This window comes from Tetrao urogallus (genome assembly GCF_951394365.1).
Source record: "Tetrao urogallus genome assembly, chromosome: 3".
Taxonomy (NCBI): domain Eukaryota; kingdom Metazoa; phylum Chordata; class Aves; order Galliformes; family Phasianidae; genus Tetrao; species Tetrao urogallus.
Window position 1 is genome coordinate 25,522,393 of NC_136815.1, and position 22,350 is coordinate 25,544,742.

Genomic DNA, 22,350 nt, shown 5'->3' on the forward strand with positions numbered 1-22,350 from the left:
TATCCAGCATAAAATGGAAGAATGGAGCTCAAAGGAATGACACTAGGCTTTCTCACCTTAGAAATATACAAAATCATAGGCTTCCCATTTGTTTCGCCTGCTGTGTCGTGCATATCGGATCTCACACAAGGGGAGAACTCTGCCTGTGGCAGTGATGTCTTTTCTAACCTCCATCCTAATTGTACATATTATATGCAACAATCATATAACAGGGTGAATTAATGAAAGCTGAATTATGAATTACTTCAGTCTTTTATGGCATTTGTTGTGGGCACTGCCCAAGGAACTGCAGTAACATATATACTGCACTCAACATGAAGTTGGGTGATAGTATTATTACCAGTGATTTTATTACTAGTATGACTATCACTATTAGCGATAGCAGATGTGTGTGATTGTATCAAATGTTATTTTATTCTCCAATCTGCTTTCTAATGTACTCAGTATTACAATAAATTGTAGCTTTCATCACTGCCAAGTGTGTTTAGAAGAGTTTTTTAATATGATGACGCTCTTGTATTTGTTAAAATAGGATATTGTAAATTAAGCCACTGTTAAAATCTCACATTTTGTGGCATTCTATGTCACTAGCACCATCAAAGAAGAAGCCTCCACCTCCATCAAAAGAAGAAAAGAAAGAAGAAAAGAAAGAGGAAGCAGAAGCAAAGCCAGAAGAGGATCACTACTGTGATATGCTGTGCTGTAAATTCAAGAAACCTCCACTGAAAAAGTACAAGACCTATCTAAAGCTACCAGAGAGCATAGATTCATACACAGGTAAATTAAAAGCTGTGCTTTAAAATGGGGTAAAACCATGTTGAAGTGATTCAGTTTAACATTGTACTTGCAAGCCAAAGTAAGATCTATATCATAGTTTCCAATTCAGAGACACACATATATTGTACCCTCAAGAAATTTAATTCCAAATAGGGAAAAGAATGAAAACTGATGAGAGTAGTAAAATTTAGAAAGACAGAGCAATTTCTCTGTTGCCACAAAGTTGGTGTATAAAATAACTACAGTCAATATTAGGTGTCACTTGATCTAGATTCTGTCCCATTCATTAGGGCCACTTAATTCTTGCCAGTTATAGCATGTACCAACAAAACATTCTGAGCTTTTTCAGATGCATTAAATTTTAAATGCTTTCACAAACTCTTCTGTTTACCCTTTTGCAATATCTAATGTAATTCTTAGTTTCAACCTGTGTCACTTTATCAGCCTGTGCTAATTAAAAAAGGGATAATTATAAGCAGCTCTCTCTGCAGGAAGGTTCCCAAATACTGCATTAACATAACTATGTCTAAAAGAATAAGAAAATGTTGTTATTTCATATCTGTAAATGCAATGTTCTGTCTTTCAGATCGCCGTTACGTAGCTTGGCTCATGCTTGTGACAGTGGCCTATAATTGGAATTGTTGGTTTATCCCCCTTCGCTACGTGTTTCCATATCAAACTCCAAGTAATACAATATACTGGTTTGCCATAGACATCATCTGTGATATCTGCTACCTGTGTGACCTGCTGGTTTTCCAGCCCCGAGTGCAATTTTTAAGAGGTGGAGATATAATAGTAAGTATAGGAAGTGGGATTTCCACAGGTAGTGACTATGCATTGAAGTACATTATAGAAATCTGCTAAGGTTTTTATTAATGTACACAACTTTTTGTACATGTACATGTAATGTACACAACTAATGTGCACAATCAAATCTACACAACTTTTTTGGTTAGCAAAGTATACCTATATTCTTCTTCTCTGACCTTTTATTATTCAGTTTTGGAAGAAGAAAGCATATGTTTTGGGCTGCATTCTGGACAAGCATTGGAATTTTACATACGAAAGTCCTTAAAAATAGTAGAACAGACTAGAAAATAACAGATGCAACAGGCAAAATAAGCATAAAGTGCTTTCTTACCAGGAGTAAATAGGTGCACCTTTATTGGAATGAGTGATTTTATGATTATATGCTCATATGTGCATTTACATTTTGGCATGTTTTATGTGAAATATTCAACTTTCCATTCACATTATTCTGGAATCACAGCTGAAGACATCACGTGTTCTGCTAGAGCTGGACAGGATGTAAATGTTTTACTGATAGTGAGATTGTAAGATTTTACAAAAACAATCTCAGGATATTTAAACAATTATTTATTTGAAATCTTTATGAGGGGAATACATATATATATTTATAAACAACTCTGCCTTTTGCTACTGTTTTATATTATCTTTTTACAGAATAATGCAAAATAAAACCATTAGCACATGCCTTAAAAATGGTAAAGGCTTACCTTCAACATATAAATAGGGCATATAGAGCATTAACTTTTCTTAAATATCTTTCCTACTTTCTATTCTGTAACATTTTATAGAAGAAAACCAAATGCACAGAACAAACGAGTTTAGAATTTCCATGTGACACTACTATGCCCAATAAACAAAAAACTCAAAATCATATATATTCAAAATCAATTTGGAATTAGATTTACTTCACTGCTTTTATGTAAAATTCTATATATTGTGCGTAAAAGAAATTGCTAATACATTTACAGAGGAAACTCAGATAGAGCTACATAAATAAAGTGCAGATAGATATTGAATGCAGTGCAATGTATTTTTCCATGCCTAGCCATTCAGTAACTGGTAATCTTGCTGAAATCCTACAATACTCAAGTTTTATGAACAAGGTTTAAATTGTAATGGAGGAAGCTAACCTTCCATTTCCCTGAAACAAGACCGCTGAAGCTGTTTGTACAATACAAAGATTTTAGTGAGTGAAGAGATCATCTTCTGCTGGATCTCCTGCATTTAATATAATGCCTAAAATGGTGATAGTAAAAAGTCAGAATGGAAATATCTTTAAGGTTTTAAGGCTATTTTTAAAGTGCTCCTGGTATAAATTCAGTAAGTATAATAATAGATACATTTCTCTGCTCTTGTGATTTGCCCATCTTATTAAGGTATCAAGATCAGTTCCAAACGACAGTAATTTAAAAACAAATGCCTAATCATTACTAATGAATGCAACGTTGATTATTATAATACTTAAAATGCTAGTATGTTAATGTTGGCTTTCATGAGCTAATTTTGTACAGCTCTATTAGAATCATTCTTTGCATTTCTCTAGAAACTACTGATGTCAAAAAGTTCTTTTGGCCCCAGAATTGAAAAGTATTGATCAAGCAACGTCTAGTACAAAGACTTTGAGAGGGAAGACGCAAATAAAGCATACTTCATTAGACAAAAGCTCAGATTTGGATAAAAAGCAGATAAGCCCCAAGGTCTAATGAAATTTAGCTTAAGGAAAAATTGGTCTAATAAAAATACTATTTCTTTATTGGATTAATTGATATTACTCCATTCATTCTTTCAGACCATTATTAATGGGAATATTAAAAACTTTATTCTTAGAAGAATATTCTTTCTGTAGAGTAGCAAAAATCATTCTTGACTTGTGGTTCTTGACTACACTTTTTTCTCTTTCCATCATCACTATAGTCAGACAAAGTGGAAATGAAGAAATTCTATCACAGCACTGTAAAGTTTCGGGTAAGCAGATCCTTCATTACTGGTGTCAATACTGTTGTTTCTGTCAGAAGGATTCCATGGGATCTTTTCTTTCCCTTAAAATCACAGCTGATTTTAAAAGTCAGCAGAAAGAGTAGAGTTGATGGCATGTTAGTTCTATCTGAATATGGTGTTGCTTCATCCTTATAAATGTTATTTACTTCTAAAACGTAATAATTACAAATACAATTCTAAATAATAATAATTTGACAAAGTAAAATTAGTAAAATTCACAGAATCATAGATTATTAAGATTGGAAATGACCTTGAAGATCATTTATTTGAACCATCCACATATCACCAACATTGACCACTAAAATATATCCATAAGTACAACATCTATGGATGATATGGAAAGGAAAAACATCCAAACACAACGAAAGCCAGTATCAATAATAATAATAATAATGTTAATAGTAATGAGATCCTATGATCCCATGATGAATATTCTGTGTGCAACAGATGGCTTTTGCAGGCTGAAAGCAAAGAGTCTAATTCACCATGCTTTCACACTGCTTTATGCATCCTGGCTTTAAAAGCAGTAGAAATTTCATGTGGATTTCTCTCTACGCTTCTGCTTTCCAGCCACATGTCTATCGTTTCAGTCTTGTCAGAACCATAGTTGAAATAACAGAATGTATTAATAGCCAAACATCTGAGACTGTCAATAATTCCTATGAAACAGGTGAAAATCTCAGACATGAGAGACTTAAAAGTAGGGCAGAGCAAAACTGTTGCTGTTTCCAAAGAGATAACCTTCCCTAACAGTACTTTGGAAGTTACAGGCACAGCATGCTGACTGTTGAAATGTTATACTCAATCATGATTTAATCTAAGTAGGTTTTTGACAGCAAGTAAGTGCATTACAATTATTTTGGATTTTAAACTGATCTCTTTGCTCTTCAACAGCTCGATTTGATATCAGTATTGCCATTTGACGTTTTATACTTTTTCTTTGGATTCAACCCAGCATTTAGGGTAAATAGGATGCTAAAGGTAAGTTCTGCATTAGTGATAGATGACTAACCACACATAAATGCTTCTAAAAGTCAGTGAAATATTGTTTATAATATTTAGGAATACGGAGCTTAGAAATTGGAAAATATCTTCAGGAATCACAGAATCACACAGAATCACAGAATCACCCGGGTTGGAAGGGACCTCAAGGATCATGTAGTTCCAACCCCCCTGCCTAGCAGGGCCACCAAACATACACATTTAGATCAGGTTGCCCAGGACCCCGTCCAACCTGGCCTTGAACACGTCCAAGGACGGGGCATCCACAACCTCCCTGGGCAGCCCGTTCCAGGGCCTAACCACTCTCCTCGTAAAGAACTTCCCCCTAACATCCAACCTAAATCTTCCCTCCTTCAACTTGGATCCATTTCCCCTAGTCCTGCTATTGTCAGCCCTTATGAAGAGTTTACTCCCCTCCTGGGTGTAGGTTCCCTTCAGGTATTGATAGGCTGCAATGAGGTCGCCCCGCAGCCTTCTCTTCTCCAGGCTGAACAAGCCCAACTCCCTCAGCCTGTCCTCATAGGGGAGGTGCTCTAGCCCCCTGATCATCTTAGTCGCCCTCCTCTGGACCCTTTCCAAAATCTCCATGTCTTTCTTGTACTGAGGGCTCCACACCTGGACACAGTACTCCAGATGGGGCCTCACAAGAGCCGAGTAATCATCTGAGTCTATGCAACATCAGTAAAATAAACAACAAAGAATACAAGTCAAGATATATTCTAGCCAACCAAAGTCCTTACTTATTTTTCTTGTGATTTCATTTCCTACTTTCTAAAGGTGTCTTGTGTTTAACACTGATTCATTTTCATTATTTGAATTTGATTAATCATAAATTACATCTTTAGTTTTCAAAGATCCGAAACATTCATTTAAGAACCAATTAATGCCAAAGTATTTTCTCCTTCTGATGGTAATGACAGGTTCTGAAAAGCAAGCATGTGAATTTTAAGGACAGCATAAACTGTACACAGCATATATAAAATTCATAAACAGAGTTTTGTTATAGACTACAAAGATGTGGAAAGTGCAATGGCTGAGGTGGGCTACACAGCAGCCCTCTCCCTCCCTTTCATTATACTTAACAGACCACTGCATGGGTTAACTTGGTTCCTTGCAGGCAGGGACAAACCCTTCTTGAACTCTCTGTGCTATATAGGCTTTGCATAATTCCCTTCCCCATTTTAATGGCTAAATGTGACTTTGGAACCATTGTCTTTTACTTTCTGTTGGTAAAACTGCCTCTGAAGTCACAGTCACGATCAAAATACTGAGTATGCAGATCCAAAACTATTATTGATAGTTGTGTGTTCCAAGGTGAAAGTTTGTTTTTCTTACAAATCATTTATGAAACTGTACCTGACATATGTAGTCAAACACTGACAGTCGGCTTTCATTACATTGAAGGTACAGATGAAAACTATGAAAACAAAATGATGGTACTCTTCAGTTTGCAACAAAACTTCAAACTTCTATAAGTCAGACTGCCCCTCTGCTGCCATCTGTCACACAGCTATAAAATGCAATGAAATATTGACGATCTCTACTGCCATACCACCAAAATCTGTCTCCGACATTGTGGGTTAACATAATAAAATAAGAGGCATTACTTTCAGAGTGGTCCTCATATACCCATTTCAGGATACAGAAGTCATTCATCAGCAGAAATCTGACCTCTAGAATGAGTGGGACACTCAACACCCAAAATATTCTTTTATTCAGTTTACCTCTTTGCTTTGCAGTTCATCTCTTAGATAAATTTATAAAGTTAGACTGCTGCAAATTACATTATTTTCAGAGTATGTATGTGAGCAACTGTCAGTACTACTGAAGAAAAAGATATGGGATGGAGGAGAGTGATTGGATTACTTTCACTTCTTTTCCATTCAGCATAACACATTCTTTGAGTTCAATGATCGTTTGGAAGCTATCCTGGACAAAGCATACATCTACAGGTATGTGCTTATTAAATCCCTATAATATGCAAACCCAGGCACAGAACACCTTCTGTCTGATTTCATAAGTTGCCAGTGAAGTACAGGATGGAATTTGGTACATCTTTAGCAGTTCCATTTAGGATTAAAAAAAAAAAAATCTTTTTTATCTTTATTGTAATCATTCAAATAATAAATGTAAAGCTTCATTCACATAGGGAATCCTGTCCATCTCAACTGGCCTGCTCGAGTACAGAGGCTATTTTCAGGTGAGATGTTCACCACTCTGAGGCTCCTGTCAAAATTTAACTTGTTTGAAAAATCTGACAGAAGTTTCTTTGGCTAAAGAGCTAAGGAATGGCATCGTAAGGTTTCTAATAGCAGTGTCAAATCCTCAGTAGTTGTTTATTTGTAATTAATAGTCATGAGCTTGAGCCTATGTCAAAATTTTTCTTCAAATATGCTCTACCCATGAACTTGGAAGTTTGATCCTTCACTACAATCTTCAAATGAGAATCAGTTCAGTACAGATCTCAAACAGTGATTATAATTCTTGTCTATTGTTCTCAGCTTCTGCATTTCCCAGAATTTTGGTTCCAATTCAGGCAACTCATGGACATGGATATGGCAATTTTCACAGCTGCCTCAGCAGTCAGTGTTGCTAGAACTCAACTCGTCTACTCTTTCACTAATCCTATCAGCTAATAATAGTGTCACCAGTCCTAGATTATCCTGTGTGATTCTTTCATCAACAGATTTCTTTGTCTCAGGCATGGGACAGGTTGTGCTCCTTTGTGCTTCTGCAGCATGAATACTATCTTATTAAAATAAAGACTAACATCTTATTTTATTCCAGAAATTATTATGCTTGTAGACTTGATATTCATACATTGCAATGAGATATTTTGTGTAATGTAGAAAATCAAAAAGGAAGTTGAAAAATTCTTTTCACAAATTCACTAGTTTGAGTTTGTAGGAATAGAGCTAGCAAAATTTAATACATCTTATCTACCTATTATGTTGGATTTGGTACTTGCCCAGAGAAATACAATATGCATAGTATGAAGGGCTTCCAGAATCTTTGTTAAGGCCTCAGCTCACCTGCCTGGGTTCAAACCTGTGCAGTAGATCCAGCATGGTCAGTATTGTAACATTGGTAGATTATGTCAGCTATCTTCTGTTCTTAACAGCTTACAGTCCTACGCAGAGCTGTCCTGGAATCACACCAACATTTAAACAGAGAAATGGCACTCACCTGCTGGCATCCTAAAGAAGAGTGCTCATAGGCAGATTGCTCAGTGACATGGAGATGCAAAGGAAGGCATGCAATGGCAAAAGAAGAACAGGCAAAGGAGAGCATTCTATTGAAGAAACCACAAAAATAGGATCTCCTGTTAACTTTATGGACCTAATTCAACCAGACTTTATTAAATTTTCATTTAACCACCCTCTCAGTTACTGTACACTCAAACTGTACTGCCTTTAGCTTTAGTAGATAGTGTCAGTACAGAGCAGTCTGTGTGTTTAAGCAAGTCCTGTACTTTTCCTTCTGTTTATCCCTTGGATACATGAATGTTTGAGTGGAAAGCTAAGTCCTGGAGATCTTCCTTTTGATCTCCATGCACTGAACAGAGGATACACAATGAGATCATTACTGTATTAAATAGAAAGCCACTCAGTGCTAAGTAGTTCATCACTGGTGTTATTTGAAGAACCATCCATAAGCATAAGAACTGGGATTAGGAATGATATAATGCCTGCTGTAGCTACTAAATCATACCATTCAGCAGATCTGTTGTAGGCTTCCTAGTAAAGCTCTTGTAAAACATTTCATTTCTGACCTCAGATATTTCTGGGCTCCGGTTCACAGATTTGGAGCCTATCTTGAATAGGATTTGGCAGAGATATTTGTACCCTCCAGCCTCATTAATATAGTTTCATAGCCAGTTAAAGAAGTGGATTATGAAATTCTGAGGAAACCATAATTTAAAAATGATCCCGTGTCAAACATTCTAGGAAATACATCATTTGACCTTGGACAAACATGAGAGACAGGATTTTTTGCTTGCAATTTTTTCACAGAGTAAATATAGGTGAGGAGCTACTTAGTGGATGCTTAGTATATACAGTGTTTACACAAGAAAAACAAAAAAAAGAGGTCCCATATTAAAAGGAGAAAAAACTACTAGTTTTTTTTATAGGAATTCAGTCATCTGTAATTTGGAATCTGTTGACTTTTATAGGGTCATTCGAACCACTGGATACTTGCTGTTTATCTTGCACATTAATGCATGCTTGTATTATTGGGCTTCAGACTATGAAGGACTTGGCAGTACTAGATGGGTGTACGATGGCCAAGGAAACATGTAAGTACTTTTCTCTTGCAAGCATTTTCCCTGATTTTGCTCCTTCCTGCGTCCCCTCCCTTCCCCATGACATTGCATGCAGGGTATATGTTGCTTTACAAATGCATGGGTAGCTAAGTTTTAGCACAATGTCTGCAGAAGAGCAGCTTTCACTACTAACACATATTTGGAGGGCAGGTGCAATGAATAATTGGTTTACTATTTTCAGCTTTTATAGGTTTATGAGTCAGTACTAAGCACTAACTTAATTAAACATTTAGAAAGCTACAAGAACCATAAATTAAAGTTACTGATTGCCTGTGCCCGTGGGAACTGTTAAAAGGATGGCAGAACAATACCTCAAGGAAATTGGAGGCACAGATTTCTTTTCTGCCACACAGCATTGTGTCATTAAAATGCAGCATTTTATTTTTGCTAAACACCATCATGACTGTTCTGAAAGAAATTCTACTGGATTTCTTTAATCTTTGGAGAAGGGCGTGCTTAACCATGTGGTAAGGGGTGTCCCCAGTGGGAAGGAGTGGGTGTTGACACTTGACACATGTTTCAGTAACTCCTTGTGACAGCACAAGGCTGGATGCCAGATAAGGGGCACTCATTAAAATGATGGAAAGGAAGCAAAATTAAAATAAGCAAATTCCTAACATATTCTGAGTATAGTTATATAAAATAATATACAGAAAATTCCTATGTATGAAATAATTTACATTTCTTTCACAGACCATAAAATAGTTAAAGACACCGAGGCTCAATTTGTTCATTAATTACATTATTTGCAAAACCAAATATAATGTGCTGTTGATGACATAAATTACCCGTAGAACAACTTTTCACGCTTCTCCGTTAATAGCTTGGAGACATGCTCTTATTGCTTTAAGTTTTTTTATACTTCTCAACTGTGATGTGAAGTCACTGTTTTGAAGGGTAAGAAAAATAGCCTTTGGAGTAAAACATATTTTGTGTAAAGTAGCATTGATTTTTTTATAATTAGGGTTCCCTCTTAAAAAAAAAAAAAAAAGACATCTGAAGTTTTCACATACAACTAAAATACACAGCTTGAACACGGTCACCAGATGAAAGCTAGCAGGACCATTGCTAGTTGCATGAACATTGCAGGTTGCTCAGGGGAACAACTTATGTAAGTAAAGTTACACAGGTATTTATTCACATGATCAAGTATTCTGGATATCTCACAAGAAAAATGTATATTGAAGTTCTTTCACAGCTTTTTCAGTTAATGTCATTCTTGGGAATACTTGCCTCCTAATTAAAAATCAAGATAACTATGACAAAACAACCTGAAGGCTCTCAAAGTAGAGAGCTTACTCAGTCTTTAAGCTTTTAATGCTTTTTCACAACAGCCTAGAAAACACAAAATTCTTATCTTTCACAGTAAAAATATTCTACTTTCTACATTCTACATTCATGTGAAAAATTGGTAGAAATTATTTGCTAGCTTGACCACAGACAAAGCAATTGTGCACAGAGGCAATGGTCAAGTTTTAGCATTTTGTGGTATGTTTTCCATGAGAAGACGGAAACACTTTTCATATGATGTTACATGGAAATCACATGGGATTTAGGGTAGAATTTATTATATTTATGTATTATATTTACAATAATAATAGATTAGTAATTTAAGTCTTTAAACTGAGATGATGAAATAAAATACAGGAGTATATATTCTCATACATTTCAGTAACCCATTAATCTACCTCATCCTCACTGGTGATGAATGTATACAATTAGTCTTTAACATCAATTTAACTCATGCTGTATTATAAAATCCCAAGTATGTTGAAACCCAAGCTTTACTCCCACTGCAACAAACCCAAATCAGACACTCAAGATGTTCCCTGCATTAAAACTGCATTTGATGAACTTCCTGTAATTAGGCAACAGACTTCAGTCCTTCCTAATGCAAGTGAATATCATCACAGATGCAGCACCATAATGCAGAGTTTATGTGAAGAGAGCAACAGGATATTGAAAAGGTCCCTTAATTATAGATAAGTGAACAATTTGAACCACATGTGTTTATTTTCAGTCTACTTCAGCTATGTAAGAGATTTGTTTAATTCCTTGTGAAAATGAACAAATTCTCTAGCAAGTGAGTCAAAGCAGGAACCTAATGTCATTGTTCTGAATTGACCCCCAGGCATATCTGTCTCCCTTGCCATTGCCTCTAAGGAAAATTAAACCCAGGGAGCTAAAATTCTCATGCAACCTCATCTATTCAACATGAAAGTTAGGCACAAATCATTTCACTTTGCTCATAATATATCTCTTGTACCATTTGCAAGTCATCCATGAGTGGAATGCAAAATTCCCCAGCATGTATACTAATCAAAACATCCATTTCCATATTAATAATGTTTCTCTATAGATTGATGCCTTCCAGCTCTGAGGCAACTTAGCAGGTATCTGGAAATCCCAGAATATAGAATCATAGAATGACCCAGGTTGAAGAGGACCACAACGATCTTCCAGTTTCAACCCCCCTGCTATGTGCAGGGTCGCCAACCACCAGACCAGGCTGCCCAGAGCCACATCCAGCCTGGCCTTGAATGCCTTCAGGGATGGGGCATCCACAACCTCCTTGGGCAACCTGTTCCAGTGCTTCACCACCCTCTGTGTGAAAAACTTCCTGCTAACATGATCACTGTATGTGCCTAGAATGATTCAACTCCTTTGGTTTGCAGTGTTCCCCCAGCATGCAGTAAGACTGCTGTAAAAGATATTGTAAAAGATGCTGCATATGTGCACATCAGCAGTAAACCTACAAAAACTGTGAAGGGTCACACTCCAAGTGTTTGCCGTAGAGATCATTTTGTGCCTCTGGAAAAAAATGTGAAAGTTCAGCCCAAGCCTTATAGACGTCAGATCTAATGCTTTCAGACCTGCTGCCTGTAGCTATATTTCGTATAAGCCTTTGTAGATTACACCTCACTGTCTGAGCTCATCATGCCCACTATTACTCAACAAATAGGTCACCCAGGAAAAAATAGGTACGAAGAAGGACATCATTAGAACACCACCTAATAAAATCTCTATTCTACTTCAAATCTGTCCTTTTTGTAATCAGGGAGGAGCCCTTAAGTAATTCCTCACTCAGCTGTGTGAATACCACCTTAAAATCTGACAGCTGTATGAACAAAATTTTCATACATCTATCAGATTAACCAAAACTATGAAAAAATTTCAGCATATTCTAAAATAGACTTTTCTGAGGAAGATATTTTCACTGGCATAACATTACAAGGTATCTTAAATGCAGTATTTCTAAACTTTTTCATACCTAGGACTTATTTTAGGAAAAAAAAATCTAGAACCTGGATTGCCTGAAGGATAAACATCCTGGCTGAGCTGTGCAAAAGGAAAATCCTCTTCTTGTCTCAGGTTGTTTGCTCTAACAGTAATCATACAGCAGTCAAGTAAGCCGTATGGTAAACAGTGATGTTTTCCAGACTCTCTAGCTCACTGGAAGCAGAGCTGCTGACACCACTGAAGCTGTAGTCTTTTTTCTTTTGCTGTCATTCCCTAAACAAATCTTACAGTTTAATTTCTCAGGAAACTTGTTCCCTTCTATTTCAACTGTTCAACAGTTATGTCTGATGAAAACAAAAACCAGTAAAATAAATAGAGAAGATAAAAACCTGTGCCTAAGAAACAGTGAATATCATGTCACTTTGCTAGTAGAAAAATTCCTTCGAAGTAAAATTCCAGAAAAACGCTCTGCATTAATGATGTCCTCAGAAAGAGGTGAGCAGCTGTGCAAAAATCCTGAGAATCTGCAAAGAAGCATAGCTAGGGCTCCTAAATTCTTCCAAGGAGCTGCTTCCATGTCAGACAGAGATGACCAGAATGGAAATTATATCATGGACTAACATGATAGATGTAACAAACCTGGCATTCAAGGCCATTGCGAATGAGAGAGTTGGTTAATTAGTTTCATTTCCTCTATAACTAGCACAGAAGTACTGCAAATTTCTTCCATTTTTATATTTATAGATTCTACCTGTTTCAAGCACTACAAAATTCATGGCTGTAACGAATGAATATATTAACCTGCCCCATATGACAAATCCCCTCAGACAAGATAGAGACATCATTTTACACCTAAATCTGTAGTTCTTCTAACACAGATCTGAGGCTTGCTCTTCCTTTTTCTTTGTGCTACAGAACTCAGAGTGAAAGCTGCCTATTACGAATATTTTGCTTGAAGCGTGAATAGGTGATGCTATTTTTGAGCCTAAGTTAAAATTTTGTATTGGTGTAATTTAGTTCTCCTTTCATCATCTCTAACAAGGAAAAATGACACATACACAATGAATTTTTTGGCTTACGGACTCTGAATGTCTCAGACTCAGTTCTGTCTGTTAAAATCTAAAACACAAAAACTACAGAAGTAATCACCACTACCGCATTTCAGAAATCTGAGAGCAAGAAAAATGTGATTGCAGTGAAAACAATAAAAAAAATTGCTTGGTAAATTCTGATGTTTTAGGTGAAATATTTGAAAGCACATTCAAGTAATTTAAAATGGAACATTATTCATTGGAACTAGTTGTTATTGTGAGTTCATTCTCTTCTAATTGCACAAAACTGACCCTCCAATAGTATTATTAGATGGATCATTTAGGAGGGGAGTTCATACTTTAATAAGAAAGGATTTAAAGGAAGAACCACCAAATTAAAATGTACACCTGAAGACTGCAATCAGATCAGGGGACCTCAAAATCCAGGCACGCATGAGAAGATGCATGATAGATGCATGATACATGATAGTCTCAAAACACTCATCTCATAAACAATTTCTTCTTTCTTATTTTGGGGAGGGGTAGAGGGATGGAGGGGAATCCTTTGTTTTGTGTGTGTTGTTTTGATTTTGTTTGCTTTTTTTATTTCAAACTCAATAAATCTCAGTAGAGAGAACTTTGATTTTTCAGATACAGTCATCAGTGAAATGATAGGAAATCATACTTTTAATCATTATAAAAGTTGAAATCTAATTGTATAGAGATTTATAAAATCAAATTCTAACGAGTGAACGATTGTGAGGTCTTGAAAAACATTCCCACAACAGTTGTTTGTTCACTCAGGAAAAAAGGAAACAACAGCACATTCATGGCAATGATCAAAACTAATTAATCCCCAGATGCATACTATGGAGGATGCTACACTACTAATAATACTATGCTTTAGCATGAGATTTTAAAAAGAGTTATAGAGATGCCAATTTATTTACATAAAGATTTAGTGTGGTTATTCTCATAAAATCTGAATAATTAACTCTGTACAGGTCCTTTTTTTTTTTTTTTTTTTTTTTAATAAACTTGAATGGAATAGACTCTTGTATGCATGGGGCTCCAAAAAGAAAACTGTAAAAACAGAACAAAAATCTTTGGTCAAAGGACTCACTCTAGAGTACAGGAAGTGAGATAAAGCAAATGAGTACAGTGAAAGTCAATATAACCCACAAGTCACAATACAGTCTTAATGAGTGACCATTGCTTACTGCTATATCTGGCTTCCAGATCAAGAGAATTTTTGAGAAAAACTTGAAGGGTGTTCACATGGTAGCCACGGATAGCTATTCCCAAGAATGGGGGAAAGTAGTAAAGAATGCAAGAATATGTTCGCTGGAAAGGTAGAAAGGGTAGTGGAGGGCAGCCACTAGGAGAAGTTAATGCAGAAGCCAATCTTTTGGTGCTGCATTACAGAGAGGTTTGGAGCAGCTGGACTAACATGCAGCTTGCGAGAAGGTGTAGCTTCTATTTGACATGACACTGGAGGTAGAGACAAAAAAAGACCACTCAGAAGCAACGTGAATAAAGGGACAGAAAAGTTAGGTGACTGCATTTCATTTGTTATACACAACATAAAGCTTCTCACTGCCATCATCAAATGAAACCACAGAAGACACTCTCAAGACGTGCATGCATCTAGTCTGCTACTCATAAAATCTGTCAAGTCTTTACACCAAGTCTTCTTGAAGTCTGCCCACTCCTTGGCATCTTCACTGGTCAAATTCTAATGCAGTTATTTCTACACAGGTAGTTTCACCTGTAGAAGTCTTCTGCATTGTTCCACAAAGTGACTGGAGAATGTGAAACAACTGATGCATTCTCTGTATATTGCATTTTGTTGTCAGTGAGAACATTCTGTTCAATGTGATTTACATAACTGTATCAACTAAAATTATAACTGTTCATAAAAAATGTTGAAGGTTTTTGGATTGAAAGGCATCACTGAAATGGCCAACCTAGGCATGTATATATTTAGCTTCAATCGTATTAGTACCTGCAGTGGATAACAAAATCTCTGTCTGTATCCACAGGTACCTGAGGTGTTACTACTGGGCAGTTCGTACCTTAATCACCATCGGTGGCCTTCCAGAGCCACAAACATTGTTTGAGATAGTTTTTCAACTGCTGAATTTTTTCTTGGGTGTCTTCGTTTTCTCCAGCTTAATTGGTCAGGTACATCAAAAATCCAATAACTATATACGTTCAGAGTACTGCAATGTAAAGATAAAACATCCAATTTTGTTCTATTTTTTTCCAGGAAAAACTTCAGCCTCATTATGAATATCCCCCTTTTTACTATCATCCACACTAATTCTTCTGATCACTGCATGTGTTTACTGATTTCCCAGTTTTGTAACTTTTTGCTCACAGGCTGACCTAAAGCTGTTAATGGAAATGTCAGAATTTCTGTCAGACTAGAATTGTGCTCTCTTCCAGAAGACACAAAATATTTGTTAACCAGAAAACTGAATATTTATTTTGGCTTTCATTTACCAGGAGGGAAAGAAAAAGCCCATAGCAAAACAAATTAGTTATACTTTTAAAACAAGCATAATCCAGCATGAATGATATCCAGTATGAAACTGTTAAATTTGAGCTTTAAATCCATAGGTTTTAAAATACCTTGCCTCCAGAAAAACGAATGGTGAGACTCCTATGTCAAACTATATTGGATTTCTGTACAAATCATTCCAGATCTTTTGATTCATACATGTCTGCTATTGGGAGAATTAAGAGGAAAAGATAAAGATGAAAACTGGTACAAGTTATTGGCTTAAATTTCAGAATTTACAAGGGTGTAAGTCTGTATTTTGCTAATTTGACATAACTGTCAAAGTAGATTTGCTTTTGGCAACCAGTGTAGTTAACTGCGGAATCAAAACTTACTATAAAAACAGCTTCATTTTAGTTTGTTGCAATTCCTGTTTATAAAAAGATCTTAAACTATTCCTGTTTAATGCACTTCTTTAAGACTGTTATTTCTTTTGTGATGAATTTTATTTCTGTAATCAGGAGCAGAACTTACCCCAGCAGCACACTGGCCCACTGCAGTATTAAGCCATTTTGCAAAATAAATTATATTTTTGTTGGAATGTCAAATCATGTTCCTGCACAAAAATGTTCAAGATCAACTCATGGCCCAAAGTGGATTTTTAAGACTGATCGAGATTCAGTTAACAATTTAAAACTGGCAGGATATTAGTTCTCTTGATGCCAGCCAAAGTTATTACAGAAGTTTGGCCCATTTTTTAGGGACAGGACAGGGGGGAATGGCTTTAAAATTTGATGTTAGATTTTAGGAAGAAATTTTTCACTCAAAGGGTGGTGAGTGCTGGCACAGGCTGCCCAGAGAAGCTGTGGATATCTCATCCCTGGAGGCACTCAAGGCTAAATTGGATGGGGCCCTGGGCAGCCTGATCTGCTGGGTGGCAGCCCTGCCCATGGCAGGGGGTTGGAACTGCTGATCTTTAAGGTCTCCTTCAAATTAATTTTATGATTCTGTGGTACAACGTAATTCATTTCTGGCTTGTGTGGCACAACAAATGCAGAATAGCCTTATTACAGGTATTTAAGAAAACATTATCTGTATTTTTCATTCAGTTCTAGAAATAAAAGAAGAATAAGCAGAAAAACACAAACGAGTTATTTAAAAATTATAATGCAGTCTGTTTCTTTCACAATTAGTTTATGTCTTTGATGTTTTTGAAAAAGCAGATGAAGCAACTCTATAAAACATAGAACTGAATGCATAATTAATCAGGAATTTTGTAAACAAATGTTTCACTCCTTTTTTATGTTGTTGACAAAATACTCAAATGAAGACTGTTGAAATGTGCAGTAACATAACTGATGTTTGCAGATGAGAGATGTAATTGGAGCAGCTACAGCAGGACAGAACTACTACCGTTCCTGTATGGATAACACCGTCTCCTATATGAACACATACTCAATTCCAAAACTAGTTCAAAATCGTGTTCGAACCTGGTATGAATACACATGGGACTCTCAGGGAATGCTGGGTAAGGCTTTCCAATTCCATTGATGTTGCAGCTTGAAGTGAGTGATCTCTGCAGATATGCTTATAAGGTGAAATGTACATTTCTTCTTTACTGAATTTCATGGGAGAGGGTGAGAGGAGGATATTCAGTTTCCTTCAGAAAAGCAAAAAACTCCAAAGTAATATGACACTACATCACAAATTTTATTAATTTACATAATACTCCAATTAAATCTTTGGACAGAACACACAATAAAAAGAAAGTAAAGGCATACTAGCCATCTTCCTCATTTGAACTCAGGAATGCACTAATTACTTCACAAACCACTTGACTTCTGTGAAGTTATATTTCTATACAGTGCTCATTTTTACAGACATTCTTTCTTTCCTTTATATCTGCATATTTTCCATATAACAATGCTTTGTTGTTTTTTGTTTTCTTTTTCAGATGAATCAGAATTATTGGAGCAGATGCCAACCAAAATGCAATTAGCCATTGCAATTGATGTGAACTTCGCCATTGTCAATAAAGTTGACCTATTCAAAGCAAGTACTTTAACAAAAGACTGCAGTAATGTGTGGTACTTGTAGTCTGGAAACCTTGTTTTTTTGTATCTTGCTACATAAAATAACATGTTTGCTAATACTCAAGGCAAACTAAGTCTATTATATACCTAAGTCAGTGGAGACAGGACAGGAAAAAGCCAAGGTATGACTTTGGTTTTGTGTGCGTGTGTCAAATCAGACATAAAAAAGAGCAAATGAGGTTAAGAAACAGTCTTGTCATACTGACCCGTTAAAGCTGATGTTATGGTCAGAGCCTAAGTGATTGCAGAACATTGCTAACCATGGCCAGATACAGAAGAATATGATTTTTGGTACAGTTCACCTTGCTGTCTACTGCTTAGCCCTGCCTGAGAGATCACCAATATTACCTGTTCTAAGAACATAACTTCGATGTAGTGAAAGCTGTATTTCAGAAACATTTTGTTCAAAGAACTTCCTCATTGTTATCATGATAGGTTTCCAGAGAGACTGCTTTAAAGCAGTACTTAACATTGGATTTGTGACACAAAAAGTGGGAAGACATTGCATTTTTAGAAGTAATCTTGAAATACATTAAGCTTAACAGGTTTTTTTTTAGGGCAATTGCAAGAAATCATGATATCTCTGTTTAAACATTAAATAGTAGAACTGTTTCTGCAATATTTTCTAAAGACATGGCATTCACAGATTCATACCAACATTTTACATGATCTGCTTTTTTTTTCTGGAACAGTATTAAAAAAATATATAAATATATCCCTAAAAGATCTACTACCCACAACAAATAACATTGTGTTTCCACAGCAGTCAAACTTAGATGTACAGAAGCTTACTGCATTAAAAAAAAAAATAAAAAAAATAAAAAAATTTAGAGATATTCAACCCAAAGAGAACTGTGTTAGCATCTGAAATGAAAGTACTTTTGTCTCCTTTATGAGCTGGTCCTTGCCACGTTTTCCTTTCACCTCCCTCTTACAAAACCCTGGATCATACATGCGCTACTTTGCTATCCAGTGTAAGCACTAATAATCACTTGTGTTCTTGAATCAAGACAGCATAATTCTTTTGACAGGGGTGTGATACTCAGATGATATACGACATGCTGCTAAGGCTGAAATCCATTGTGTATTTACCTGGTGATTTTGTCTGCAAAAAGGTGAGCTCTGTGGTGTAGTAACGCATAATAATATGTATTTTTGAAAACTGAGTTCAGATAAAGGTCAAAAGTAGCCTTCAAATAAAATTAATTCTGAGTGAAGTAGATAATATAAAAATAATTAAGATTCTGTGTATAATAACAAATTTGCTCTCAAGTTTCAACCTAGAACAAGACAATATGGATTTTATTATTATCTAACAAATTATAGTAGCATGGGAAAGTACTTACTGTAAATATGACTTATCTGGTGACACTTCATGAAGTCGATATTTAAAATGGAGCAAGATCAATTTTTGTACAGTTATATATACAAACAGCCTACAGATCTCAATCCATGATGCTTTGCATGTGCTTCATTTGCATATTACAAACTCTGAAGCTGAATTCCCAAGAACGTAGAAAATACAGTGCATCCCATACTGCTCCCTACGGCAGGACATTGCTCTGTATTCACTCAGTGCAATCTGCAAACTGTGAGCCGAATGCTGTCACATTGTCCCTTAGGATTTTAGATCATACATGGCCTTACATAAGAAAGGTAGATGGCTCATCTTCCGACCAAGTGATCCCAAGTCTGTTTGGTCCAACAACCATAGCATCAGCAGGTAATCCTACTGGTACTGTAACTTGTAGTAGGGAATAAAATCCTGTTGGAACTTGAGAGCTGGGAGCACCTCCTATGTGGATGCACATTGGCCTCATCACACTTCACCTAGGAGGCTCTGACAGGTTTGCAGAAGCAGATTATGAGATAGAAGTATAAGCCATACGTTTTCAATTCTGGTGGTGTTGCTGCTGCATTTTCACTTTTAAATTGAAATTGCTGCTTTACTCTAGTAATATAAGCAGAAAAATAATTATTTTCCTGTCACTGAGATACAAAGAGTACTGTTACAATCATGTTTACTCCAGGTTGCCTGCTTTTTATGATGATACTGATGAATCTTAGCAGATCTTGTGGAAGATAATAGGCAGGCTATAACACCTTAAACCATCCAGTCATTACACAGAATTTCACAAATTTTAGAACGGCTGTTTATTCTTATTTTCCTTGTAAATTAGTTAAGAGAAGCTTGGAAGTAACAGAATGAAAACTATGAAGCACAGGCTTTTTTGCACTACTCTTCATTAAATATGCTGCTGAATTACTTTTGTTTCCACTAGAATAGAAGATGAAAATGACTGATACAATCCTGGTTGTTATTAGTCTTCATTTTTTAGGTTGGCCTGGATGGTTTAACTCCTGCTCAAACACTGCCTCACATCAATTAGATACGCAAAGTCAGCCCTCACACTTGTGCTCAATGCTAGGCAAAGTAGCACAAACATTTATTTCTCCGTAATGCTGGTAAAACTGTGCATGAGAAAGGGGAGAGACATTTACACAGACGTTTGTCAGATGATTTTACTCTAAAAAGAAAAACAAAAAACAGTGATCATTATGTATGCGTTTCTGTGTCTAGGGAGAAATTGGCAGAGAGATGTATATCATCAAGCAAGGTGAAGTTCAAGTTCTTGGAGGCCCTGATGGCACAAAAGTCCTGGTTACACTACGAGCAGGAGCTGTATTTGGGGAGATCAGGTTGGTCCACCAGTGTTAATAACACTTTCCTCAGAAGTGGTTAAATAATGAATGATTAAATAAATTGTTTAGTTTCTTTCTGGTAAGCACGAGAGATTGCATGGAAAAGTTAGAAAGCTGGGTGAGATCAACCAAGAGAATGCTGAGCAGAGATGTACAGATAAGTGAGGGAAAGTCCATGTAAGTGAAACATCAGAGACTAATCTGCCAAGACCTCAGACTTGTAAACAACAAATAATGTATAATCAGTATTCAGAACAAGGTACACAAGGATATGGATTTCTCCTTCAGGATTTAAAAGGTTGAACATATCTTCCTATTCCAAAGTCTGCACAAAGGCAGAACCGAATGTATTTTATTGCCTGTATAGATAGACTAGCTGCCCTTACACACTACAGAGTAAAAATGTTAATTTCCAACAAAGGAGGTAACAAATCTAAAATAGCAATACAGATTGATTCATTTATGAGCTGAAGTAGAGATTAAGTTGCTGAAAATCAGCATCTACATTTTCATATGTATTTGTTTAAGAGAATACAAAAAAGAAAAGGGCTGACAGACCAGGTTTTTGGGTCTAAGTTTCTCTGGAGGAGAAAAATTTCCTTGAGCAGTTACAAAAGTTTTTTATATTCTCCACGTAGCTGCTTTGCAAAATCCATTAGCTCTTCTTGCCTTGTTCACCAGTTAGACAAGTAAGAGCTAGATTTTAGGTACTGCATCCCCTACTGAGGTCAGACTGAGGGAAAGAAACAAAATACATGTGCTGCTGCATGTGATAAACTGGATTCTTGATTTCTTCCAGCTGCACTCTTGTTACTGTTAATCCTCTTAAAGGTAGCCTTAATCCATCTTTTCAAAAGTGGTAATCAGCTCTGTGTTAGGTTTATATTTATCTTCTGCTGCATCTCCCGTTGTGGTAGTGGAAACTTTCCCATTTATTCTGTAGTGGGTGCACAGAGCCTTCTCAGAGCTGCACGTGGAGAACAGTTGATATATCCCATAAATACAGACCTTCCTCGTTGAGTTGGAAAGTGAGGCTATATCAGCTAAGGGCAAGAAGTTATTTTAAAAGTGTTTCTCTGTGTGACAGTACAATACAAGAACAAAGCTTCAAAACAAAATGGCGTGTTGTGTGCTATGCAGAAAGTCTCAGAACGCAGTGATTTTCAGGTAGGAACAGGTACTGAAAAGGTAAAAGAAAAGCTGCAGCATCCCAGAGATATAATACATACACACTTTTCAATTATTTATTAGTTCTGCATTTGGAGCAAGGACATTTTTGTTTTCAAACTGAGGAATGTTCATGACTGATTTGAAAACAAGGAAAGGATTTTCAATGTTTTGATCTAACAAAAGTGGGGACTTATTTCCAGATGAGATCCACACAGCTGCCTTTAAAGATTCATTTCCCAGTATGTTTTACTCTTCACATAGTTGCCAGGATGGCCAGCAAAGCCCTCAGCAGTGCTTTAAACCTATGCTTGTCGTCTTGTTTTATTCATCATTGACCTACTGTGTTGGTGGAGACAGCATACTGCTACATCCCTGTTACTTTGCATATAAATGACAGGCAATGGATAAACCTAAGGGGAAAACACATAGCAACTGGCAAAAATCTCTGAAATCGAAAAGCAAAGACATGAAGCACTAAGTATACCAGCAGAAATTTATCCTTTTCCTTGTGGCAGTACGTTAGAAAATAATGAGTTTATACAGTGCCCTTCTGTACAAGCTCTGTCAAGGTCTTCTGAGTACTGTACAGCAGAGGAAAATGAAAAAGAAAAGGCCTTTAATGAATGACATATTGCTTTATTTAGCACATCCAGGTTTTCTCCTCAGCATTCAAGTAAGCACCTGGTATTGAACTGTCAT

General features: G+C 36.3%; 1 protein-coding gene across 1 annotated transcript in view; it reads left to right on the forward strand.

Annotated features, from left to right (window-relative positions):
• CNGB3 (cyclic nucleotide gated channel subunit beta 3) overlaps positions 1-22,350 on the forward strand; it is a gene marked incomplete at both ends in the record, with an annotated part of 68,822 nt that overhangs the window by 37,592 nt on the left and 8,880 nt on the right. The window contains 11 exons of the mRNA XM_079533400.1: positions 592-777; positions 1,364-1,572; positions 3,502-3,552; positions 4,480-4,566; positions 6,475-6,539; positions 8,762-8,884; positions 15,225-15,366; positions 17,054-17,213; positions 17,640-17,737; positions 18,810-18,893; positions 20,360-20,478. Of these exons, the coding sequence (XP_079389526.1) occupies positions 592-777; positions 1,364-1,572; positions 3,502-3,552; positions 4,480-4,566; positions 6,475-6,539; positions 8,762-8,884; positions 15,225-15,366; positions 17,054-17,213; positions 17,640-17,737; positions 18,810-18,893; positions 20,360-20,478 (1,324 nt within the window). The remainder of the gene's footprint in view (positions 1-591; positions 778-1,363; positions 1,573-3,501; positions 3,553-4,479; positions 4,567-6,474; positions 6,540-8,761; positions 8,885-15,224; positions 15,367-17,053; positions 17,214-17,639; positions 17,738-18,809; positions 18,894-20,359; positions 20,479-22,350) is intronic.